General features: G+C 38.8%; 2 protein-coding genes across 7 annotated transcripts in view; one reads left to right on the top strand and one right to left on the bottom strand.

Annotated features, from left to right (window-relative positions):
• Positions 1-8,112, bottom strand: part of BORA (BORA aurora kinase A activator) — a 26,378-nt gene extending 18,266 nt beyond the window's left edge. The window contains exons 1-4 of one of the 6 annotated variants that reach the window (XM_003913941.5): positions 7,853-8,107; positions 6,791-6,958; positions 4,495-4,601; positions 851-896 (exon numbers count right to left, since the gene is read on the bottom strand). In XM_003913941.5, the coding sequence (XP_003913990.3) occupies positions 851-896; positions 4,495-4,601; positions 6,791-6,943 (306 nt within the window). In that variant the 5' untranslated portion in view covers positions 6,944-6,958; positions 7,853-8,107. Of the gene's footprint in view, positions 1-850; positions 897-4,494; positions 4,602-6,790; positions 6,959-7,848 lie in introns of all 6 variants that reach the window. The other 5 variants (XM_031655888.1, XM_031655889.1, XM_031655891.1 and 2 more) reach the window with 5 other exon arrangements.
• MZT1 (mitotic spindle organizing protein 1) lies at positions 8,071-27,741 on the top strand. Its single transcript, XM_003913943.4, has 3 exons — positions 8,071-8,337; positions 17,192-17,337; positions 25,904-27,741. The coding sequence occupies exons 1-3, from the start codon at positions 8,259-8,261 to the stop codon at positions 25,925-25,927; spliced, it is 249 nt and encodes an 82-aa protein (XP_003913992.2). The 5' UTR covers positions 8,071-8,258; the 3' UTR covers positions 25,928-27,741.

Genomic DNA, 27,741 nt, shown 5'->3' with positions numbered 1-27,741 from the left:
GCCAAGGCAGGCAAATCATCTGAGGTTGGGAGTTTGAGACCAGCCTGATCAAGATGGAGAAACCCCGCCCCTACTAAAAATACAAAATTAGCCAGGTGTAGTGGTGCATGCCTGTAATCCCAGCTACTCGGGAGACTGAGGCAGGAGAATCACTTGAGCCTGGGAGGCGGAGGTTGCGGTGAACCGAGATCACGCCATTGCACTCCAGCCTGGGCAACAAGAGTGAAACTCCATCTCAAAAACGAAAAATAATAATAATAACCCTTATTTAGATCCTAAGAGAGGCAGTTGAACAGACAGAAAAAAAGCAAAAAACTTATTTTTATTTTTTTTAAAGCCTACATTATGATATAACTTTCCTGCTTAACAGTAAGAGATTTTATTTCATGAATGTCTTAAAAATCCAAAGTATTAACAAAAAAAGATAAAGCCATTCCCAATGCCAATCTAGACTCTGAAGGCCTGAGAATATTCAGCTTCCTCTACGTAAACTCCAACTTGAAACAAATTTGTGCTAATCAATATTTTGAAGGCACAAGGAAGACAGATTGTGCTAGGTCCTGAGAATGAAAGGATGAAGTCCAGTATTGGCCAAAAAAGATTGCATCTAGGGGAGAGAAACACTAAACTGATTATTACAATAGTATACAAGTACTATGCAAGGTACTGGGACAGCTGGAAATTATAGGTCTTAGGACAGTACAGAAGGGTGCTTTATATAGTTGGGACTGTGAAGGCTTTGTGGGGAGATGGGACAGTGAAGGATTTGAAGAATGTCTTCCTAAAAGAAGTGATGTACATGCAGAATTGATGCTTAACTGGTTTAATGATCAGTAACAGTTTAAGTTACCTCTTCAATGGCTTTTTGTCTTTTGTCTTCCACATCTTTATCTATTCTATACAAAGATAAAGAAGAAAAATAACCATGCTATTACTTAAGCTTATGAACATTTAAAATAATAACCTTTCAAAGAAATAATCTCCCTCCACTGCAAACTGGCAAATGTTAAGCTCACTTTATAATAAATACTGGTGGTATCTTGTAACATTTAGTAAATAGCAGTATTCTGAAATTCAACAGTTAGCTATTAGGCTTACATCCCTCTTTTCCATTCAAAGTTTGAATGGAATGATGCTTTATTTCAAAAGACTTACACTGATATTAAATTGCTTTTAAAAATATAAATTTGATAAACTTTGTCCCTTAATACAAGTTAAGAAGTATTTAATTCAACATACATCTAAAAACTGTCCAAATTTTTTCTCTTCAATTATAACAAGTTTATCTTGGCAATAATTTTAGTATCAACTTTTACTGTAAAATAGATGAGGATAGTTATCACAGTTCTAAACAGTCAAAAATATTAAATCTGAAATAAAACATTGACAATATAACATTTTTTCCAAATGAATTCTTTTTTTCACTTTGATACAATCTGCAATTACTGCAACATAAACTTCTCAGCTACAAGATTTAATATAAAATTTCGGGTCCCAAGCACAAAGCATATACTTGCCAAGGACTCAGCAGTTAGCCTTCCAGGACCACCTCTTTATTCTATTACAGGAAAGAATGCTTGCCTTCCATCAATAAATTGGTAAGACATATTTTTTTTATAATTTACAATTATTTTGTCTCAGAATTTTTTCTTTAAGTTCAGGGGTACAAATACAGGTTTGTTATGCAGGTAAACTTGTGTCATGGGGGTCTGTTGTACAGATTATTTCATCACCCAGGTATTAAGCCTAGAATCCATCAGTTATTTTTCCTGATCTCCCTCCTCCCACCCTCCACCCTCCACCAGCCCCAGTGTGTACTGTTCTCATCTATATGTCCACGTGCTCTCATCATTTAGCTCCCACTTCTAAGTGAGAACATGAGGTGTTTGGTTTTCTGTTCCTGTGTTAGTCTGCTAAGAATAATGGCCTCCAGCTGCATCCACGTCCATGCAAAGGACACGATCTCATTCTTTTCGTGGCTACATAGTATTCCAGGGTGTGAATTTTTTTTTACATATAAACTTGCTCATGGCTTAATAAAGCTTATATGAGAATGTACACATTTCAGAAATTAAGTAGATTTTTCAAGTGGGAGAATTATGAGAAAATAAACTACAGTATCAACCCACACATCCCAGCTTGAACAGTAGCCATTTTGAGGATAACAAAATGGCTCTTCATCTTAATGGCTCTTCATCTTATCAGTGGTTCTCTTGATCTTGTCATGGTCTTAACCAGGTCAAAATGGCAGCACATAATAAGCTTAGCAAATAGCAAGTAAGCTCTGAACTAGGATTACTGCATTCAGAAACCTTTTGCTATTTCATCAGAGGGACTTTGAGAACCTGAAATACTCAGGTGATTGCTGGAAACAGTAAAAATCAATGTGGCCAAATATTCTAGAGTCAGATCAAAGAGGATTCTAAGAAGCCATCCAGAGGAGAGCACCCTGACCAGCATACCACTGAACACCAGTATGATGCATATGGGTACAGGTGTGGCCTGAATGTTGAGCCTTTGCAGGGTGGCAAAGGAGAGGGGACCTCCGGACTGGTCACCTACGTGGCCAAGACTCACCGGCTTACACTGGTATGCTTTACAGTTATAATTTTCTGTGTGGATGGTGGCATGAATAGGATGGGAAAAATTGAAGTAGAGGGCTAATATGTAAGAAGAAATACTGAAAGACACTGCCTGTTTCTAAGGATGAAACAAGATGCTCTGTTAAGAATATATTTACAATCCTTGGTAGAAGCCATAACCATTCATTGAATTATATTAATAAATTAAATTAAATTAGAATATTTTCCCACTCTTTTCCCTTCTTCTATATAATAAATCTATGTACTAAGAGACACCAAGATTATCTTTATAAACCTTTGCAGACAATATATCATTTAGTAGTAAGTACAGAAGCGTTGTGTTACAACTTTGTTCTAATTATATTTTTGACTCTTGACTCTTAACATCCTGCACTTCTTCAGTGTTTCTTACAGTCCCTCACAGTACTCAATATCTCTTGACTGATCAATATAATTGTCCATCATTCAATATATTGAAAAAATGAGACAAAATAATTAAGCATAATTAAGTTCGTGTGAAACAAAAAATTAGTCACTAATTGTGACGCATTTGTTTTTAGATATTCTCACTTTCTCTTTCAAAGGTATTATTTATTTATTTATTTATTTTATTTTATTTTATTTTTTTTTTTTGAGATGGAGTCTTGCTCTGTCCCCCAGGCTAGAGTGCAATGGCACAATCTCAGCTCACTGCAACCTTTTCCTCCCAGGTTCAAGCGATTCGCCTGCCTTAGTCTCCCGAGTAGCTGGGACTACAGGTGTGTACCACTGCGCCCGGCTAAATGTTTTTGTATGTTTAGTAGAGATGGGGTTTCACCATGTTGGCCAGGCTGGTCTTGGACTCCTGACCTCAAGTGATCTGCCTGCCTCAGCCTCCCAACGTGCTGGGATTACAGATGTGAGCCACCATATCCAGCCTCAAAGGTATTATTTAAATTGAAGTTAAAATTATTTCATGCTTTATCCTCATTCTGTTCCCTTCCTATTAACACTCTGGATGGACATTAATTTTATGAATGAATGGTCATCATGTTACCAAGCAAAAAGATGGAGGAGAAAAGCCAGTATTCACCAGAACATCTCAATATGTGTGCAACTTTGTGTGACTGAATTCTTAAGTCAAAGGGAAAAGGATTATCCTTTCTTTTGGACTAACAACGTGTCTACCTTAGGACAGCAAATTAAAATCTGGTCATACCATGTATTTGATTTTTTTCAAATATTAAAAAATCAGACTATAAGACATATAAACAAGAGTCCCTAAAACTACAAATGAATAATATGACCTTATACTTTGTAATAAAAAACTAAATCTGCAGTACATTAGTGCCTTGAAACCTAAACACAGTGACAAGTAAGACTGCACTGAGTGATATGCAGAATTCTAGAAAATGTAATTCAGATTCCAAGTGAATTGTTACAGTTGGATGATGTCTAAAAACCACTCTGTTGCTAATGGATACCCTTCTACTCAAAGCCTACTTAACTCTTTAAGGGGATTTTAGGTTTCCCCAAACATAGATAACAATGAAACAGCATTTTGCTTCACCCCAAACCATCAAAAAGACAAACTAAAACAAGTTAATGGCAGAAGCCACAACCATGTAGAAAAGTGCAAATTTCAAAATGCTCTTCTCTTTACTGAGTGCTAGGGGTATAGAGCTGTCCCCTCAGTAGCAGAGGGAAAAGGTAACCTGTAAAAGAAAAAGGTATCTACCCAGATCTTGAACTGTTGGCAAGAAAATCTTTCTGAATGTAGTTCTTTGAACTCATTCATTTAGATAGGAGAAATCTGCATCAAAATTTTTTCTCCCTGGTATCTTTACATAGAAAAATACTCAACATTTAGAATTTCCTACCTCTCTTCACTTGAGAGTGTTATTACACTTAAGTGCAAGAAAGGAAAACTTACCGAGAATGACTTAAGTATAAAGCTTGACGATGAATATCTTCTGGGTCTATTTCTACAGGATTTATTACAGCTAGTTGATCAATAGACCATCTAAATTTCCCTGGAGTCTTAACAAAAGAAAGTGAGCTTATGAGTAAAGGCAAACTAAAATAGTTCATCAAAATGCTAACCAATGTGTTTATAATACAAAAATATTTTAAAGCTTGTATTTTAAAATTTGACTTTACCATGAAATTAAATGGCAAAGGGTAATCATATCATATTAGATCAACTGACTTAATTGTATCTCTCTCTCTCTTTTTTTAAGATGGAGTCTCGTTCTGTCACCCGGGTTGGAGTGCAATGGTGTAATCTCAGCTCACTGTAACCTCCACCTCCCGTGTTCAAGCAATTCTCCTGCCTCAACCTCCTGAGTAGCTGCGATTACAGGCGCCCACCACCACGCCCAGCTAATTTTTGGGTTTTTTTTTTTCAGTAGAGACAGGATTTCACCATGTTGGCCAGGCTGGTCTCAAACTCCTGACTTCAAGTCATCAGCCCACCTTGGTAGTGCTGGGATTACAGCATGAGCCACAGCGCCCAGTCTGTATGTCTTTTAAAATAACAAAATATTCCACCTGGGTTGGAATTACATAATACTAGAAAAAAACACAACAGAGTAATGAAGATACAAAACTTTCATAATTAACACTCATCAGTGTGATACACTAAGCCCATGTAAAACTAAAAATCTCTTACAGTTATCAAAAATCTTTACTTTCACTAAGAAGGAACTGGAATTAAACAAAGTCCTTAGTCACTTTGGAGATGGCTGCAAAACCTCATAACATAGTTGATTCTTAAAATAATTATGAATGGCAACCAGTGCTGCCTTTCTGTACTCAACCATCCAACTGAATCAAAGGTTTATCCAAATCCTAATCTGTAATTAGAAATATATTCTAGGCAAATTCAGTCCTAAAAATGCAAGATGCCATACATTCCAACTTTGAGAATTAAGCTGCCGTAAATCTATTATTTATTGTTAGTAAGACCAAGAGATAAATTTTAATATGATTCAATTAGAAATCATAAGGTCAGATTGATGAAATGATTCAATATAAACTGCTCGACCTTCCACTAGTACATACCTGCTCATTGTAAAACTTATATGAAAGTGTAGCAGAAACAGCCACTCTATTTGCAGTTTTTCTAAGTAACTTGGTAGGTTGAAAGATCCAAGGTCAAAAGAACTTATCCAGTGTAGCAAGTAACAGTGAAATAAGATAAAGTGACCCGGGCACAGTGGCTCATGCCTGTAATCCCAGCACTTTGGGAGGCTGAGGTGGGTAGATCACATGAGGCCAGGAGTTCGAGATCAGCCTGGCCAACATGGTGAAATCCCATCTCTACCAAAAAAAAAAAAAAAAAAAAAATATAAAGTGATGAAGCCTTTTCTAATATCCCGAAAAACACTTTTCCTTCATATTACTATTGTGCTAAGCACTAATCACCTATCACACTGTCCTAATATTACTTGTCTAGTATTAGACGAGTAATAGTCTAGTCTAACACATTAAAATAGGGGGTAGTTTCTTTTTATAATAGATTGCAAGCTAAGAATTATTTTGACAGTTTTAAATGGGGACAAAAAAAAAAAAAAAATCTTGTGACATGTGAAAATTATATGAAATTCAAATGTGTCCATAAATAAAGCTGTATTGGAACAGAGTAACATTTATCTCTTTACACATTACCTATGGCTGCTTTTGTGATTCAAGACAGAAGTGAGTAGTTGTGACAGAGATCAAATGACCGGTAAAGCTTAAATATTTACTGTCTGGCCCCTAACAGAAAGTTTGTGACTCCTACGTTGGAGTATAACCTCCTTAAGGATTTGTGCCTAATGATCCTAACTTGTTCACAGCGTAATCCCTGCTTAGCATTGTATCTGACACATAGCAACACTCAAATAATGTTTGCCAGATAAGTGAGAACAGAATATTAGATGATGCAGCTTCTTCTCTAATGTATTAGCAGCTATATCATCAACCACAGAATGTAGCTACACCCACAACTGCAGGAAGCTAACATATGTTGTTCTTGAACTTAAAAAAAAAAAAAAAACTTCTAGCTAACTTATTAACCTAACCACTAGATTATAATGAACACTACAATTTTTAAAAGTACATTGCAGTTATATATGCTCCATCATGTATTTCCTCCTTACCTTGTAAAGACAGATGTTTACATTTAAAATTATTTGTAATTATTTACATTTAAAATTAGTTGTAAACACTAGTCAGGAATAACTTACTGGTAATTTTGTTGATTTAAAAACAGAAGGACTGGCGAGAGTTTGTTCATGGAGATTAGAATAATCACTAGGACTTTCAAAAGGATTTAAAACAGGGATCCTTCCTGGAGTTTCTGGTGTTATTTGCATTTTTGATTCCTTGACATCTCCCATAGCACAGAGAGAAAACTAAAGAGAAATCAAGAGGACAGATGTTAAAATTACAAAGTCCCATAGATAGTAATTTTACCTATTAAAATGTATTCGACAAATGTGTCACAAAAACAACTCAAAACCTAACACTCTTGGGGCTATGATACAGCTTATGAAAAAAGTATCACATATAAATGTTCTCAACTGATCCTCGAAATAACCTTGAAAGCTATAGCAGTAAGTTATTAGTGATATTATTTTGTGAAAGAATTAACAAGCTCAGAGAAGTGAAGTGGCTTATACGCAGCAATCAAATATGAATTCAGATCTAAAGGTTACAACAGGCACAAATCTCTTCTCAACTAAAGGACTTATAGCTACAATTTTTTTTTTAATTCATCATCTCACGTCTCAACACTATGAACATTCTTCGGATACCCCATCCAACTACAGTTGCTATTAAACAATTCTTTGTAGCAAGCAGGTAAGAGATGCAGAAGCTTGTGCCTTTCTTACACATGAGTCCTAGCCAGAGAAGTATGATTGACAGGGGCTAGGAAATTAACTGCCTTGAGTCCCCTTTCCTCCAAAAATCCTCCTTTCGCCAAGACCTCCCCCTCACCCCTCCCAGGATAGAAAGCGACTCTGCATTACTTCCAATCAAAGGAGGCTACAACTTGGCGGGGTGGGGTGGAGAAGAGTCTACTTCTGTAAGGTTGAGATGCAGCCGGCTTCCTCGGACGGAGCGCCGAGGAGGCGTCGCCCCCAACCCTACGTGGCCACTCTTTCTGGTGCCCCTGTCTTCCACACCTACTCCCTGACTGCTCCCATTCACCAGGGGCCAGCGGGCAGGCAAGTCAGGAGCTGGGAAAAGAAACCTCTCCATTCAGACAGGAGGAAAGGTCAGGGACCATAAAAAAACCTACCTACCGGTGCGTACAAAACGAAGCCCCCAATACCGACTCCAGGGAGCTCCCGGGGGCCAAGCCAGCTTCCACGTCAGGCACAGACTCTTTAACTCCCCGCTTCCGCGCTGTCTTGGGCCAACCAGGGCACGGGGCTTGTGAGCGACTGGCCAATCGCGTCGTCCCGCCATCCGCGAACCAACCAATTGCACGGAGGCCGCGTAGAAAATTCGAATAGCAACTCCTCGCTCCACGTTCCGCGCAGAGGAACGAGGCTCCAAATTCAAATCAACGCAGCCTCACGCCGGCGGCGAGCGCGAGGGGCGGAGCCTGCCCGGCGTGAGCGGAGACGCGCCGTGTGATTGCCCGGGAGAGAGGAAGGCGCTCCAGTTCCGGGTCAGGCCCTTCTCCCGCCTCCCTCGGCCTTAGCCATGGCGAGTAGCAGCGGCGCTGGGGGGGCGGCGGCGGCCGCGGCGGCGAATCTGAATGCGGTGCGGGAGACCATGGACGGTGAGTGTCAGTTGCGCTCCTTTTACCTTGCCTGCCTTCCCAGAGCCAAGGCCCCCAGGCGGAGCTGAGCCTGGGGAGGACTTCAGGTCCCCTTCGTGCCCCAAACGGCATCTTCGAAGATCTTTGGAAGGGACCTGCCAGGGTCGCAGGGCTGATGGCCCTATCCTTTGAGAGTTGTCTCCGCCGCTGCGTAGTTTGTCGCGCGCGCCAGGCGTTGCGGCCCCCTAGTCAGCCGGTTGCGCACCGCGTCCCTCTCGCGCGAATGCCGCGCCCCCTCTATCCCGCGTCCCAGGTCCGCCCTACCCGCCTGATCTCCTGCTGTGACAGCGCCACGCCCACCCCACCCAGTACACCCGTTCCCTCCTGCGCGCCGCGTCCCACCGGATTCCCGCGCAGGGCGCTTCGGGGGTCCCCAAGGTTGGGATCCCCAAGGTTGGGATCCCCAAGGTTGGGATCCTGGCGGGGACAGGGGCCAGGTGTTTGGTCACCGCTATGCCTCGTGTTCTTCGCACTTAAGTAGGCGGCCTTTAATATCCTGCGAATGATTAAGTTCCCCCCTTCGTCAGAATTATCCTAGTTTTCTCTTGAAGCGGGTGACGCCAGTGCCCAAGTGCTATGGGTGTCGCCTATTTTCGGCCCTGGAGGCACGTGTGTGTGAAGCCTACACAAGCGTTGCAGAACACGAAATTAGTGTCTTGCCGGTTACCTTCTCTCCACCCTCTAATGCCACTTTATAACCCTGTGGTGAGCTTGGACTAGATACTTAAACATTGAGCCTGTTTGTTTGTTTAAAATAAAATCCTGCCTCCAAGAGCTGTGAATATTTAAATAAGACAACCATGTAAAAATATATCAAAGATGATCAATTATTTTTATATTATTTCCGATGTCATCTCTCTTGTAGTCTCCTTTGTCTCCTTTTTACTCACATCCACCTGTATTATGAGTGTTTGATCGATGTTAAATGTCATTTGCAGTGGGCCTAGACGTTTTCCAGAGGCTACTTACGTCAGCTTCCCTCTCTGTTAAAAGATAACCCTACGAAATTCTCACTCCTGTATCTCTTTCTCCTTCACTGTAGGCTTTTTTTTTTTTTTTTTTGAAATGGAGTCTTGCTGTGGTTGCCCAGGCTGGAGTGCAGTGGCGCAACCTCAGCTCACTGCAACCTCCGCCTCCTGTGTTCAGGCAACTCTTCCCAGCCTCAGCCTCCGGAGTAGCTGGGATTACAGGTGCCCGCTACCACACCCGGCTAATTTTTTTTTATTTTTAGTAGAGACGGAGTTTCACCATGTTGGCCAGGTTGGTCTCGAACTCCTGACTTCAGGTGATCCACCCACCTGGGCTCCCAAAGTGCTAGGATTACAGGTGTGAGCCACCACACCTGGCCTCATTTTCTTACATAGCCCCTGCAGAAGGGCTGCTGGCTTTTTCTACACTGGCTGCTCGTTCCTTTTCAAAGAATTACATTTTTAGAGACTTTGCATCTAATTTTTCACTTGTTCAGTATCTACCTTGCTGTTTTTCTGAGAATGTTAATATTCAGCCTATTTTTATATCCTTTTCGATGTATCAACACTTACTAGTTTTATTTTGTAAGTGAATTTATGCATGTGTATATATATGTGTGTGTGTGTGTGTGTCTATGTGTATAAAAATTTACTATCTTGTATGTTTCCTTGGAAAAAGGTAGAGTATAAGACTTCACTTCTAGCCTATTTTCTTATGTTAGCTGTACTTAGGTTCCTTATGTATATGGCTGTAGGATCCTATTTGAATAGAAAACTCACATTTTCTCTCTGGTGGAACCACTGATGTACAATTGAGAACTGATGATTTGTGTTGGCTACATCATCAAGATCTTTTCTGAGAAAACCTGGTGTAAAATGAAGATTATAGAGAGAATAAGAACATGAAAAAGTGAAGTAAAACAAAAAATGAAGGAGAGAGGATGTGGTGTTTCACAGTATTTAAATCAACCCGTGAGATCAAAAGTGAAATTTTCAAAACTTTTTGAGTACAATTTCTCCCCTCAATGGCAGGATTTGTGAACCCCCCTTTAAGTCATATGAATTGCGGAACTCTTGGCTACATTTGCATTTTGATCATGAAATGGAAGGATTTTGTTAAAGACATGGGAGGCAGCAGGCTGACTTTGTATTAATCAGTTATCTGTGTAGCTCACTCTGAAAAGAACTATCCCTGCCTATTTAGAATAAGGTCTGCATGAGATCTTTGCTTTTATCCTTATATCCTTAAAATTCTGCATTCCCTTAAAATAGTCGTGCCTTTTCAACAACACCCCCCGCCCAACCCACTGTGTATGGTTGCCTCCTTTGCTTTTCAGTTTTTTGATATGTTAGGTATTCTCTGTTGATTGCTTTATACTTTAATTTTTGTTTTCCTCTCAAATCATCCTATGCATCTGAATTTTAATTTTGATAGTTATTCCTTACGAGAGTCTTTATCATAACACTACTTTTTTTTTTGAGACCGAGTCTGGCTGGAGTGTAGTGGCGTGATCTTGGCTTACTGCAACCTCTGCCTCCCAGGTTCAAGCTGGGGATAGGACCCAATTCTCCTGCCTCAGTCTCTGGAGTAACTGGGATTATAGGCGCCCGCCACCATGCCTGGCTAATTTTTGTATTTTTAGTAGACACAGGGTTTCACCATGTTGGCCAGGCTGGTCTCGAACTCCTCACCTCAGGTGATCCACCCGCCTCGGCCTTCCAAAGTGCTGGGATTATAGACTTGAGCCACTGTGCCCGGCCTGTAGCACTACTTGATATATATATATATATATAAAGTAGTACTATACTTTAGTACTTATATATAGTGTATATATATAGTAGTACTATATATATACAGTACTTTAGTATATATAGTTGTACTATATACATATACACTACTATATATAGTATATATATCTATACATATATATAGTGTGTGCATATATATATAGTAGTATATATATTTGTAGTAGTAAGCTCAGGCACCTGTATTCCCAGCTGCTTGGGAGGCTGAGGCAGGAGAATCGCTTGAACCTGGGAGGCAAAGGTTGCTGTGAGCCGAGATTGCGCCACTGCACTGCAGACTGGGTGACAGAGCTAGACTCCATCTCAAAAAAAAAAAAAAGGAAACACATTATAGAGAAAGGAGTTAAGAGAATCTATGGTATATATATTCCATTTGACTAGCACTGCAAGGCAGTGCCAGCAAAAGAAACAGGTAGTCCATGCTACCACCATCAATCCAGTTGCACATTTGAGAAAGAAATCTGGAAGTCTGTCTTGCTTTCTCACCTCCTCTGCCTCCTGTTCTTCACTAAGCTCTTTCAATTCTTGACTCATTTCAGGTTGGCTAAATATCTCCTGATCATACTACCCACCCGTCTTTTATCAAAATTGTGATATAACTGGACTTTTTAAAGATTCATTTGATACTCAGCCAAAAAGTCCTTAAATTGCAAATTTGATCTATTCATGTTCCTATTTTATATCTTCCAATAGCTTTCCACAGTTCTAAGATCTTCACTAGGACTTATCTCATATTTTATACCTATTCACCCCATTAATTACATTGCCTTCACAATAGCAGTTCAGGTCTGTGAATTTATTAAGTTCCCTCTAGTGTAGGAACCATCACACAAGCTGTTTTCTTTGCTCTCACCCATCACCCTTCCTCCTGCCTCTGTATTAGTCTGGTTGATTTCTTCTCACCTTTGATGTCTAAGTGAAATTGTCACTTCTTCAGACAAGTCTTTGCTAAACACTGTGTCCTTCCAAACTTGGTAAGATGCCCTTGTAATTTGTTTCAGAAGTATTCCATTCTTTTTCTTTATTTTACTTATATCTGGAATCAGTTATTACTTTAATGTCTATCTCTCCTCCTGGACTAATATCTGTGAGGACCGGGACCATATCTACCTTGTTCGTAACTGTATTTGCAGCAGTAGCATAATAGGCACAAAATACATACAGTTACAGGTTGATTATCCCTCATCCAAAAACTTTGGGACCATGTTTTGGATTTCAGATTTTTTTTTTTTAATATTTTCACATACATAATGAGATATCTTGGGGATGGGACCCAAGTCCAAACACAGAATTCATTTATGTTTTATATATGCCTTATACACATAGCCTGAAGGTAATTTTTTTTTTTCCCCCTCAGGGATGCTGAATGAGCTGTGTATTGAGCACCTGCATTTTGACTTTGATCCATTATATGAGCTGTGGAATTTTCCACTATGGTGTTATGTCAGTACTTAAAAAGTTTTGGATTTTGGAGCATTTCACATTTCAGATTTTGGGATTAGGAGTGTTCAACCTGTACTAATCATATAATGGGCACTAAAGAAATAGTTTTTGATTACAGGTGATTTGTAAAAATAGGAAGTAAAAATAGGTGTCCATTTGAAAAGAAGGCTTAAAGAAGAAATACCAAAGATGAGATGAACTAAGAAAACAGCATTGAGTTATATGAAGGGAGGATAAAAGGCAGAGGAGAAAAGCATGAACAAAGGCATGAAGTCAGGAATAAGCATAGCCTTTATAGGTGGGGGGTCTACCATGAAGAGAACAAACTGGACAGAGAAGGGAGAGAATCAACTGAAAAACTGTTAGAAGCATCATAGAATTCATCAAGGTGACTGGATTAAAAAGTGTAATATGTAGTGTTCCAGTATACTGATGGTAACCACTTAGAATGTACAAGGGCTAAGTAGAATCCATTTATGAAGACAGTCAAAAATAAAGTGAAGATTCAGTATGGTAGTTTGAGCACTTGCTGAAACTCTAAGAGTATAAAAATAATAGAAAATAATAAGAAAATGTATCAGGATAGACCTGTTCAAAAGCAAGAAGGGAAGTCTCCGTTGATTAGGAAAAGAGAGGTTTCCCTCAAAAGAAAGGAGCACATGGGAACCACAACAGGGAATTGTCGGGAATAGAACCTGACAAAGCATGCCACCCTGCCTCACGGAAGCTGGGAGTCAGAAATGTGCCATTTGTCACAGCCAGAGATTGAGAAGCACCGTCCATGTGTTTTTTGGATCTGAACCAAAAATACTACAAGGCCTGGTCTAGAGGCCTAAGGCTAGGGTACAGCTTCCTATCTTAGAATGTGTCACCAGTCCAGGATACCTAAAATAAATCTATGGAAGATGAGTTTTCAGCCAAGAATGACAAAGCACGTAAGGTAGATGAAAAACATGAGCAACTAACATGGAAAATGAAAAAGAGGGAAAGTGGTAGTAACAGGGAACTCTTTTATTGAGCTCTACCGTATGTCAAGCATCATTCCAAAGGACTGCAAGGCAGTTTCCGCAAAACAAATGGATACCATTCTCAGTGTATCCTTTAATTCTCACACTAATCCTTTAAAATGGGTACTCTTATCCTCACTTTAGAGAATGGTGAAATAAGGCACAGAGAGAGTAACTTGCCTACTAAATACTACAACTAGAATTTGAACACAGGTAGTCTGGCTCTAGAGATCACACTCCTAACCACTATCTTTTGCTGCTTGCTTATACTTCAAGAAATAGAGATAATAGAGCAATCTCAAATACAGTTTTAAGAATATAGCCTTAAATAGATGAAGGCAGGATCAACAGCTGTGAAATTAGTCACTATAATAGTTATAAAACAAGTGATTATGGGGAGAAATTGGAAATCTTAAAAGGTATTGAAATAAATTCAGCAGATAATGTGAATAACCAGCTGGATACAGCTGAAGAGCAAAGTATCAGTAAACTGGAATATAAGAACTGAAGAAATGAAAATGGGAAGGGCTGTCATCTTCCAGCCAAGATGGAGTAACAGAGATTAGATTTATGCTTCTGCTTGAAACAACCAAGAAAACTCATAAGCATACAGAACAATGGTTTTCAGGACACTGGACATCAGGCATCAGAGTACAGTGATCCCTTAGAGACAGGAAACAAGCAAAGTGATTTCTTGGGTTGCCCCAGCTCACTGCCTTCAGAGAGTTCCAGGCCTCAGTATAGCAGGGAGAACCCAGGCAGAACCCAGTGGACACACTGAAGTGAATTTAGAAGACTGAAGGAGTTTGGAAGACCTAGGAGACCAAGGCAGGTAGAGTTTGAATAACAATACCTGAGAGGGGAGAACTGCACAGAAAAAATGCTGGAGATCTGTAGAAGTGTGCCCCTTAAGTATTCAGAGCACTGATTAGCAGATGTGTGAGGAAAGTGCTCAGAAAACTGGGAGGGAACCATCTAGAACGACTGGAGTGAACAGTGCACCATGCTTACATAGGGCTGAGGATAGTACCTGTAACTATCAGCCAGAATGGGAATCTTTGTAATTCATGAGACATTGGATAGAGTACTCAGAATTCTTACCTCAGTCGTAAGGGGAATAATTAGTCCTATGCTAAACAGGGCTCTGGTCCTGCCTAACAGATCTAAGAAGTAATACCTGAAAGAATCAAACCATTTCCAGATAACGGTATCTCATTCTAAAGCTCAAGAATATAGAAATACAAAAATATCCTGTACCTAAGTAAAATTCTGAGTACATGGCATCTAGTCAAAGATTACCAGGTATGCAAGGCAGAACAGTGTGACCCATGACGTGAAAAATTCAGTCAATTGTAATAAACATCCCCCTGATCACACAGATGTTAGAATTAGCAGACAAGGGCATCAGAACCATATTCTATATCTCCAAACAGTTTAGCAGACGCATGGAAGACATTTTTTTTTAACACTCAAATTGAACTACCTTTTTTGTTTGTTTTTCTTTTGAGACAGAGTTGCTCTTGTTGCCCAGGCTGGAGTGCAATGGCGCGATCTCGGCTCACCGCAGCCTTTACTTTCCGGGTTCAAGCAAGTCTCCTGCCTCAGTCTCCCAAGTAGCTGGGATTAAAGACATGTACCACCTTGCCCGGCTAATTTTGTATTTTTAGTAGAGACGGGGTTTCTCCATGTTGATCAGGCTGGTCTCAAACTCCCGACCTCAGGTGATCTGCCCACCTTGGACTCCCAAAGTGTTGGGATTACAGACGTGAGCCACTACGCCCGATTCAAATTGAACTTCTAGGGATGAAAGTGAATATCTGATATGAAAAAAATGGGAGGGACCTATCTCATGAACATGATAAATACTATAAGAATTTTCAGAAAGACTTAGACTTAAATTAATGGGTGACTAAATATTGATAACTTGTCCATTCTTCCCAAAATAATATGTAGTTTTTATACAGTTAATCAGAATCCAATTTGAATTTGTTTTTAGAATTAATGAAAAATTTTAAGTTCATCCAAAGAATAAAAGGGCTTATATAAATGAAAGACGACAATGGAATGTTTACCCTACTACATGCAATATAAAGTTAGTAATTAAATGGTTGCCTTTACAAAAGATAGACATGTAACAAATTTGTAGGTATATGGGAATTTACTATGGATAAAGGTGGCATCTCAGTTGGGTAGGGAAAACTTAGGTCATTCAATAAATTTTACTGGGGCAACTGGCTCATTTCTGGGAGGAAAAGTTAGATCCTATTTTCCACCCAAACTCCAGGGAGATAAATACTTATGGGGGGTATTGGGAAATAAACTTTCAAGTGCTGGAAGAGAATACTGGTGGATATAATCTTTGCATGAGGAATAACTTTCTAAGCATAATGCCAAGGGGAAATGATATAGGAAACAATAAATAATATGTTGACAGTTGACTTAAAATATTCTAAATACTCTCTGGGAAGCAATCATAAAACAAAATTCAGTGGAACCGGTGTACTTACAACCTGTAATGGAAGGGATTCAGAAAATCACTTTGGAAACCAAGTTTCTCTGTTTGTGCTTCTCATGTTAAAGAGTTCCGGCCGGGCGCGGTGGCTCAAGCCTGTAATCCCAGCACTTTGGGAGGCCGAGTTGGGTGGATCACGAGGTCAGGAGATCGAGACCATCCTGACTAACACGGTGAAACCCCGTCTGTACTAAAAAATACAAAAGCTAGCCGGGCGAGGTGGCGGGCGCCTGTAGTCCCAGCTACTCGGGAGGCTGAGGCAGGAGAATGGCATAAACCGGGGAGGCGGAGCTTGCAGTGAGCTGCTGCACTCCAGCCTGGGCGACAGAGTGAGACTCTGTCTCAAAAAAAAAAAAAAAAAAAAAAAAGACAAAGAGTTCTATCAACTACAATAAAATGTAGTACTATACAAATGAAGTTTAAAAAAATATAAAGTTTCATTTTTATTATTAGATTCAACAGACATGATTTACACTGTCAAATTGTCATAAAAGTTTCTAAACGCTTTTAAAGCCTTAAATATGTACATTACTTTTTTTGACTATTGTACGTCAATTCAGCAAATTAAATATGTATATTACTGACTGAACAGTTGTACTTCTAGAAATGTATCCTGATGAAATAAAATTTAGTATGTACAGATTCTTATCAATATTTGAATGGGGGAAACATGACAGCAGCCTAACTTTTAAAGTAACAGAGCAGTTAAATGTAGCGTTTCCATAAAATGGCACAATATGCAACTAACTAGTTAAACTGCATTTTAAAAGAATACTAAAAAATAAGCAAGCGTTCAGAATTATCCTAAGTGTGGTGGATATGTGTTAGATATTAAATGAGTGCCAGAATATATACCAAAATGTAAAAGGCAGTTATGTGAAGGGAAGTGTAAGTTTATATTTAAGTTTCTAAAACTAAGTAAAGGCAAGAAAGTATTACATGCAGATTTCCAAAATCTGGGATGCTATGCTAATTCCTTGGTATTGTGCAGTGATATATAAATTAATGAAAGTACTATGTGCATATTTTTAAATGATGTAAGCCTTTTTTAAAAAGTTTCTTTTTGTTTCTTTTTTCAGTTCTGCTTGAGATTTCAAGAATTTTGAATACTGGCTTAGATATGGAAACTCTGTCTATTTGTGTACGGCTTTGTGAACAAGGAATTAACCCAGAAGCTTTATCGTCGGTTATTAAGGAGCTTCGCAAGGCTACTGAAGCACTAAAGGTTGGAGATTCCTATTAGTTCATTCTAAATAAAGATGTTTTTATTTAGAAAAATGATTAATGATGAAGTTATGGGAAACATCCTGGCTAAACAAGGTTAAACTAACATCCAACACCACCAGGAGACCAGGAGCTTAATAGTGTATGTTCATATCATAAAAATTACTACTACCAGGCTGCGCATGGTGGCGCACGCCTGTAATCCCAGCACTTTGGGAGGCTGAGGCTGGCAGATCACGAGGTCAGGAGATCAAGAACATCCTGGCTAACATGGTGAAACCCCGTCTCAACTAAAAATACAAAAAAGTTAGGCGGGCATAGTGGTGGGCACTTGTAGTCCCAGCTACTCAGGAGGCTGAGGCAGGAGAATGGCATGAACCTGGGAGGCGGAGCTTGCAGTGACCTGAGATGGTGCCACTGCACTCCAGCCTGGGCGACAGAGCAAGACTCCATCTCAAAAAAGAAATTACTACTACCATGGACCATGTTACATTTTCCTAGAAGTCTCTGTTTTTAGAATTGTGCTATTTGTTGAGTAAAATTGTGCCTGCTCCAGAAGAGGTATATTCAAGTCCTAACCCCTGGTCCCAATGCATATGACCTTAGTTAGAAATAATGCCTTTGCAGATATAATCAAATTAAGATGAGGTCATCCTGGATTAGGGTAGATCCCAACCCAATGATTGGTAGCCTTATAAGACAAGAGAAATTTGGACACAAATAGCCAAGGAAAGTTAAAGATTTTCTGTGGCCACAAGAAGCTAGAAAGAGGCAAGGAAGGATACTCCCCTAGAACTGTCAGAGAGCATGACCCAGCTAATACCTTGATTAATTATGTATAATATGTATGCATTTCTGGCCTTCAAACTGTAAATAGATTTTTGTTGTTTTAACCCACCTAATGTGGTTACTTTGTTATGGCGGTCCCAGAAATCTGATACAGATTTTGGTACTGGGAAGTGGGGTGTTGCTATAACAAATACTTAAAAGTGAGGATGTGGCTTTGGAATTAGGTATTGGATAGAGACTGGAAAGTTTTAAGGTGCTTGATAGAAAAAGACTAGATTTCCTTGAAGAGGAACTGTTTGTAGAACTGGGAATGTTCAGGCAATTCTGGTGAGGTCTCAGAAAGAAGAGAAGAGAGCTATAGGGAAAGCTTCAGGGCTTTTTTGAGACTAACATTAGGATCAGAATGTTGCTAGAAATATAAATGTTAAAAGCACTTTTAGTGAAGACGCAGATGGAAATGGGGAACATTTATTGGACACTAAAAGAAAGGTGATCTTTGTTAGAAAGTGACAGAATGGGCCAGGCACAGTGGCTTACGCCTGTAATCCCAGCACTATGGGAGGCCAGGGTGGGTGGATCACCTGATGTCAGAAGTTCAAAACCAGCCTGACCAATATAATGAAACTCCATCTCTACTAAAAATACAAAATTAGCCAGTTGTGGTGGCACATGCCTGTAATCCCAGCTACTTGGGTGGCCGAAGCAGGAGAATCACTTGAACCCGGGAGGCAGAGGTTGCGGTGAGCCAAGATTGCAACATTGCACTCCAACCTGGGCAACAAGAGCGAAACTCCATCTCAAAAAAAAGAAAGTGACAAAATGTGACTGAATTGTGTTCTACTGTTGGAAGGAAAATAGAATATGTAAAAATGAACTTGGATATTTCTTTGAGGAAATTTCCAAGCAAATTGTGGAAGGTGTAGCCTGATTTCTTTTTGTTGCTTAATAATGTGACACAAATGAGCAATTGAGTAAGGACCTGCTAAGAGAAAAGGAACTAGCATTTGAGAATTTAGAAAATTCTCAGCCTCTCTGAATAACATGTTCTGGAGACAGGGCTAAGAGTGTGGCTAGACTTTTGTGAAGAGATTAGGTATGTGATAGAGCCAGTCAGCCATCTCAGCACAAACACTACCAGCTTGGACAGGATGAAGTGAAAGAAGGCTGTCAGGTTACTGGGATTCCTCAGACAGGACAGTGGCTGATAGAGCTGCTCAGCTGTGAGCCCATGTGTTATCCTTCAAGAAAAGGAAGAAGTGACTCCAAGAGTGCCTCAGGGACCAGGGGGCTGCTGCTGCCACCAGGCTCCCAGAGGGCCACCTTTCTTCAAATTCAAATTAACTACCTTTTAATTGCTCAGATTGGCAACTAAAAACATATCCTATTCTCTCTTGCACAGACTTTCTGATTTAAAAGCTTGTGATTTTATTTCCCTTTTTATTTAGCACTAACTCACTTTGAATACTGAAACTTTAAGTTAGTTCATCTTAAAACTTGTCCAAAACTTGGGCTCACAGAAAAGACAGTCAATGGAGGGGAAAACAAACAAACAAAACCTTCTGATACCTGATACAAAGTGACTTCTCTTTTTTCTTACCTTTAAGAAAACAACTATTTAAAACATGCAGTTTACATATCTTTCTGATTATTTTCCAATGAGTTCTTTAGGTTTGTTTTTGTGCTTTTTAAAATCTCTTGATTATTGAATCTAACTAAAAAGGGTAAACCACATTTATAGAGCTAAAATGTATCATATAGAGAATATCTATGCAACCATCACTGCCAGCACCAGATAATCCCCCTTCTGCCCCCTCCCCAATCACTAACCTTTCCCTCTTGCTCTCCCCTCTAGTAACTACTATCCTCACTTTTATGGTAGACTCTGTGTTAGTCCATTCTTGAATTGATATAAAGAAATACCTGCTGGGCTTGGTAGCTCAAGCCAGTACAGGCTTGACACCCAGTACTTTGGGAGGCTGAATTGGGCAGAGCACTTGAGGTCAGGAGTTTAAGACCAGCCTGGCCAGCATAGTGAAACCCATCTCTACTAAAGATATAAAAATTAACCAGGCATTATGGCAGGCACCTGTAATCCTAGCTGCTCAGAAAGCTGAGGCAAGAGAATCACTTGAACCCAAGAGGTGGAGGTGGCAGTGAGCCGAGATTCACGCCACTGCACTCCATCCTGGGCGACGTAGGAAGACTTCGTCTTAAAATAAATAAATAAATAAACAAACCTGAGACCAGATAATTTGTAAAGAAAAGAAATTTAATTGGCTCATGGTTTTACAGGCTGCATAGAAAGCATAGTGGCATCTGCTTCTGGGGAGGCCTTAGGAAGGTTACAATCATTATGGAAGGCAAAGGGGGAGAAGGCACGTCTCGTTGCAAAAGCAGGAGCGAGAGAGTGAGGTGCCACACAGTTTTATGTAATCAGAACTCTTAAGAATTCCCTCACTATAGTGAGTACAACACCAAGCGAATGGTGCTAAACCATTCATGAGGGATCTGCCCCCATGAATCAGTCAACTCCCACCATGCCCCACCTCCAACATTGGGGATTACATTTCAAAGTGAAATTTGGGTGGGGACGCACATCCAAACTATCATTCCCTCGCTGGCCCTTCCCAGATCTCATGTGTTCTTCTCACATTGCAACATACAATCATGCCTTCCCAACAGTCCCCCAAAGTCTTAACTCATTCCAACAATAACTCAAAAGTCCAAAGTTCTGAGACAAGGCAAGTCCCTTCCACCTATGAGCCTATAAAATCTAAAACAAGTTATTTACTTCCAAGATACAATGGGATTATAGACATTGGGTAAACATTTCCATCCCCAAAGCGGTGGAAATCAGCCAAATGAAAGAAGCTACAGGCCCCAAACAAGTTCCAAACCCAGCAGGGCAGTCATTAAATCTTAAAGCTCCAAAACAATCTCCTTTGACTCTGTGTCTCACATGCAGGACACACTGGTGGGAGGGGTGTGCTCCCAAGGCCTTAAGAAGCTCTGCCCCTGTAGCTTTACAAGGTTAAGCCCCCGCAACTGCTCTGATGGGCTGGCATTGTTGAGTGCCTACAGCTTTTCATGGCTCAGGGTACAAGCTGTCAGTGGATCTACCATTCTGGGGTTGGAGGATGGTGGCCCTCTTCTCACAGCTCCGTTAGGCAATGCCCCAGTGAGGACTTCGTTTGGGGGCTCCAACTCCATATTTCCCCTCTGCACTACCCTAGTAGAGGTTCTCCATGAGGGCTCCACCCCTGAGGCAGACTTATGCTTAGATACCCAGGCTTTTCCATACATCCTCTGAAATCTAGGTGGAGGCTGCCAAGCCTCAGCCCTTGTACTCTGTGCACCCACAGGCTTGACACCACATGGAAGTCACCAGGGCTTATGGCTTGGATCCTCTGAAGCAGAGTCCTGAGCTATACCTGGGCCACTTTGAGTCATGGCTGGAGCTGGAGTGTCTGGGATGCAAGGAGCAATGTCCCAAGGCTGTGGAGGGCTGCGGGGCCCTGAGCCTGGTCCATAAAACCATTCTATCCTAGGTCTCAGGGCCTGTAATGGGAAGGGCTGCCTCTTAGGTCTCAGAAATGTTGTCTAGGCCTTTTACCCATTATCTTGGCTATCAGCACTTGTCTCCTATTTAGATTCAGAAATTTCTCTAGCAAGTGGTTACTTTGCAACCCCCTTGAATTCTCCTGGAAATGGGTTTTTCTTTTCTACCACATGGACAGGTTGCACATTTTCTAAACTTTTATGCTCCGCTTCCCCTTTAAGTATAAGTTCCAGCCTTAGGTTATTTTTTTGCTCATGCATCTGAGCATATGCTGTCAGAAGCAGCCATGGGACATATTGAACACTTTGCTGCTTAGAAATTTCTTCCACCAGATACTCTAAATCACTCTCAAGTCCAAACTTCCACAGAACCCTAGGACATGGACACAATGCAGCCAAGTTCTTTGCTAAAGCATAACATGCATGACCTTTGCTCTAGGTCCTGATACTAGGCCTCGGGGCCTGTCATGAGAAGGGCTGCCTCTTAGATCTCTGAAATGCTGTCTAGGCCTTTTACCCATTATCTTGGCTATCAGCACGTGTCCCCTATTTAGATACAGAAGTTTCTTTTTTAACTCAAACCTATGGCTTTCATATGGCAGAAAGAAAAATAACTGAATAACAAGAATAGCTAATATTTATATGAATACTTTTCTCATGCTAGACCGTATGTTCTACAGGCTTTACTGGCATTATCTCTATCATTACAACAGTGATAACTACTACAGTTTGAGCATTCGTAATCTGAAAATCCAACATGCTCCAAAATCTGACATACTTTGAGTACCAACATGACACTCATAGGAAATCCTTATTGGAGCATTTCAGATTTTCTAATTAGGGATGCTCAGTCAACAAGTACAGTCAGTCCTCTTATATTTGTGGGTTCTGTATCCATGGATTCAACCAGCTGTGGATCAAAAGTATTTGGGGAACAAGGGGAAAGATGGTTGTGTCTGTACTAAAAATGTACAGACTTTTTTTCTTGTCATGACTCCCTAAACAATACAGGATAACAACTATTTACATAGCGTTTACATTGTATTAGGTATCACAACGAATCCAGAGATGATGTAAAGTATATGGGAGTATACGTGTGGGTTATATGCAAATACTATGCCCTTTTATATAAAGCATTTGAGCATCTGCAGACTTTAGTCTATGAGGTGGGTGACATGGGAAGTCCTGAAACTAATAATTCACCATGGATACCGAGGGACAACTTTAATGCAAATTTTCCAAAATTTCAGGACATCTGAAATCAGAAACAGTTCTGGTCCCAAGCATTTCCGACAAGGGATACTCATCCTATGCTACTATTAGTAGTTTACTGCTAAGGAAACTGCAGCTTATGGTGACTAATTTACTTACCTCAAGAGCTTTACAGTTAGTGATTGACTTGAGATTTGAACTTGGGCTCTCTGACTTCAGAGCTGTTTACTTAACTACTAAGTTTTCTCCTCCAGTAAAATCTCAAGAATACCTGAGCCAGCAGTTTAGGAAAAGATGAAGTTGTTAGAAACAAAACAGTCATTGGGCTTTAGCATGGGCACATTCCCTGACTTAATATTATCTAATAACTCTTTTAATAAAAATAAAAAAGAGTATTATAGTATTTTATCAGTGTATTTCTGAAATTTTTGAGGGAAGGAATTATTTAGTACACATCTGCCACAACTGTAAGAGTTTTTGTTTTACTGTGCTTGAGTTTGAAAGGGAATTAATATAATAGGAAGATACTTTTGTTTTGTACTACAGTTTGAGTGCGTGTAAGAGAAACAGAGTCAAACCTATCTGAGGCAGGTGACTGACAAGTGCTTTGGCATAGCATTTTCTTACGCAAAATATAAGCTGAGATATTAGGATAGGCAGTTCAGAAATGCCAATTTAACACAGCTTTTTCAGCTTTTAGCATACTGGTTATTCTGCATCCAGTAGGCCATAATGAGATGTGGGAGGTAAAAATCAGTAATTAAGATACACAGAATCAGAAAGTGTTGACTATTTGAATGGAAAATCTGTCTCTTATATACACGAAGCCTCTTAAAATGCATTTCTCCTATGATCTAGAAACAGTATAGCAACATCTCAATAAAACCAGGGTGTTTCAGCTAGGCGTGCTAGCGCACACCTGTAATACCAGCACTTTGGGAGGCCAAAGCAGAAGGATCACTTGAAGCCAGGAGTTTAAGACTGCCTTGGGCAACATGGCAAGACTCCGTCTCTACAAAACATTTATTTTAATTAGCTGGATATGGTGGTACACACCTGTAGTTCTGGTTATTCAGGATGGCCTGAGCTCAGGCATTTGAGGCTGCAGTAAGCTTTGATTGTGCCACTGCATTCTAGCCTGGGCAACAGAGTGAAAAATAACAACAGCAACAACTAGGGAGTTTCTAGCGAACAAGTGTTTATTAGAACTTTTTTTTTTTTTGGAAGTAATTTACATAATCTGTATAATTTTTATGAAAGTAATGCATCCTTATAATTTTAAGATATTTAATTCAGAAAATACAAAAAATAAAAAAAAATCACTCAAGATTACCAAAGAGATAACCTGCAATAATGTTTGGTGAACATCATTCCAGATAGTATCATGCTATTTTAAAAGTAAAAGTGTTATACGTGATTTCAGTGAATTGAAAAAGAATAACTCATCAGTTTGCTTCTCCCTGGATTAAAGTCTGTTCTCTGTTATTGCCATTTGGGACAGACTTGGGGAGCAGGTGGATTTAGAGCTACGCTGAGCCACATCTGCCTTTCCTTGACCACCCTTTTATTGGCTTTACACCCATAAGGTTCTTCTCCTTGCCTTGTGTGATTGCTGCTCATGAACTTCTCTCTCTCTCTCTCTCTTTTTTTTTTTTTTTTGTTAATTTCTTTTGGTTTTAAAATTAAGGTAAAGAGAAATTGTTCCTGCTGTGTTCTATTTTTATCTAGAATTCCTGGTATTTAGAATTTCACTGTATGGTATTTATTGTCTCTTTTTTGGAATATGTAGAATAACAAATCAAGGGTATCTTGAAATGTTGCAAAAAACTGTTAGTCTCAGACATTACTTTTTTCTTTTCCTCTTTAGTTGACTGTGTAGAAAATAGTAACTTTTTTGTTAATTTTTTTGCTTTTTACTTTCACAGATTTGTATATTGATGTGGTCTAAGTCATTTATAGTAAAAGTAGCTAGCTATGTATCTCCCTAATTACATAAGTTACTCAACAGCAGTAATGAGCATCTCCTTATGCGCATCTCCCACAGCATAAATAGGACTGTTAATTAAGTGCATTTTATTAGTGATTCTTTATTGACATTGAATTTTTATATTATCTCCGTAGTGCTAGGATTTATGTGTAAGCATCATCTACATATTTTAATTTGAGCAGTTCTGAGCACAACCTACTTTCCTGTATCTTCTATTTTAGTACCCCATTGTCTTAAGTTATACCATTATGGTGGAGTCCTGTGGACTAAGCCTTGCCCTTTCTCTTACAGATGTCCTGGACTGTTAGTAAAATACTAATACTTTAGTGTAAATCTGTGATGTGTCCCTGTGTAAGTAGGTCTTATAAAAAGGAGTTAGAAAGGTAAATGAATTAAAAGACTAATACGTATTTCTAAACTTAAACTTATTTAAAATTATATCTTTTTGTATTGATATTAAGAAATTTTTTAGGTAGCATAATAGTATGGTGATTTGTTTAAGTCTCTAGAAATAACATATCAAAGCATTTATTGATGATATGATATCTTGGAATTTTTTCAGAATCACCTAGGAAAGAATAGTAGTTAGGGTGTAGATGAGACAGGATTAGATAAGATGTTCATTATTCATCTTTTGCTCTTATTCTCTCCGCCTTGTAGCATGAAAGGTCTTTTTCATTCTTAATCCCTTTTACTAAAATGAAACATACAGAAACAGACAAACTAATGAAGTCTGTGGGAACAGGTCTGCCATAGGTTAATGTTTCAAGTAGCATTATGTTTTATATGCTTTTAACCATTATTTTATTCCACTGTTAGCCTGTGGACTGTTAACTGTACATTCAAAAGGTAGTCCTGATGTATAGCAAAACATGAAAAGCACTGCATTACCATGATAAAAGTGGTTCTGTTATATGGGGAATAGTTGTTTGTTAATGACAGTGCAGTATTGACAAATTTATCTTCATGATGCCTCTTTTTGCATGGTTTTATTGTAATGAATCTTACTTTCTTGTTCTAGGCTGCTGAAAATATGACAAGCTGACTTTCTGGAGAAATTCTGATGAGATATGTCAAGCTGTGCGAGAGGATTTGAAGATGGCATTGTAGTTGAGAATGTACAATGAAATTACTGCATGCAGCAGTGTAGAAAAATTTTCCTTTTTAAAAGAATTATAAAACCATAGCTTTATAAATCAGTGGAAAGTGACTTACAGAGAGAACTATCAGATGTGTTTACATCACATCTTATTCACTTTTTTTAATGGCTCTAATGCTTTGGCATTGCTATGTTCATATTTATATATTCCTTATTTATAGCTCTGATGGCTTTAATTTTCTAAGCAGTCTGTCTATCAGATATGCACATCTGCTGTGCCTGGTTGAAGTATAGTAGAACCCATCAGTAGTAATGTGTAGTAGTTATGGCTTGTTGACATTTCCATTATAAACTTTAATTTTGAATTGTTTATGCATTATAACTGTGGATTTATATTGTATTGGGCTGAAAGCTGACAGGATTTCAGCCACCATTCGTGAATTTTGATTTAGATTCATTATTATATCAGAATCTTGTTTTTTAAAATAAGAGCATGGAAAACATTTCTTGTAATCTGCTCCTTAACAAAGAATTTTTAGTTTTTTAAACAGTTTGTTGGGCAGCTAATAGTGTGAACCAGGTCATTTTTGTATTGAGTAAAAAATTAAACTTTGAGAAACTTGGATTTTAAAAGTAATGACAATGCTTAGGTTAGTATTATTTGTAATTTGAGTCATTTACATCTAATGAGAATGTTAGTTGAGAATGTTTTCTTAAAGTTTTATACCCTATAGAGGACTAAAAAAATAATTTGTAAAATGAAACATAGCAAACATGCAAAATTCCTGGTTACTTTTATTACATAAAAGTAATTTTAGTGCTTACCTAATAAATCTTGAATGGTTATTTAATAAATTATTAGATGGGTGATGTGTTTCAAAAGATATTTGCTATTTTTTGAAGAAATAAGGATTTGCAGTCATTAAACAAAACTAAACAATCAAATGTTCAGTATTAGGAATCTTAAGTATGGGTTTTTGTTTGTCATTATTTTTGCCCTTAAAATTTTAACTCATCAAGTGAAGATTCAAAAACAAATTTTAGAAAATGTAGAATAGTATTGATTCTGTTCCTGTAACAGAATCTCAGTGGAGTTTTTTTTTGCAAAACTAATATGGATTTAATCTGATGTTATTATTTCTTAAATTTTAGATTTTGTTGGGTACCATTTAGATGATTGTACAAGCATTCACTCTTTAGTAGCATTTTTTGTTTTTCATACAAGCTGAAGAGGTTTTATTAAGATTTAGTAATACTTAAATAGCAACCTTCTCTGCTATTTTTTTTTTTAATCTAGAATTTTGACCATTTTGACTTTTTAAATGTCTGGCATCTTTACCAAGTAAACTTGGAAGGTCTGTTACTGGTGAAACTGGTTGAGGAGACAGTAGGAATTTGTAAAAAGTCATTTGATTGATAATAAACACTACAAATACTATGTGTTATTTATAAAATCATAAATAATACTTTTGTCAAACTCCAAAATTTGTATATACTTCCAGACCATAAGAGTTGATAGTATTATTTATGACTTTGTAGATTAAGTTATTTATGTATGAAACAAAGCAGGAAAATACATTGTGAAGGGATCGTGTTTACAGAGGACTTCTTTAATGTGTCACATTTTAAAAATGTAAACATATATTTTTAATGCACACTTAAGTAATATTTAAGAAACTAAACAAAATAATGATACAATTGCAGTGTTGTGCTTGTTGTCAGTGACAAAAATAAAACCATTTTGGTGGTATTGGCCTGTA

Source organism: Papio anubis, chromosome 15, assembly GCF_008728515.1.
Source record: "Papio anubis isolate 15944 chromosome 15, Panubis1.0, whole genome shotgun sequence".
Lineage (NCBI taxonomy): Eukaryota > Metazoa > Chordata > Mammalia > Primates > Cercopithecidae > Papio > Papio anubis.
This window is presented reverse-complemented; position numbering and strand designations above follow the sequence as displayed.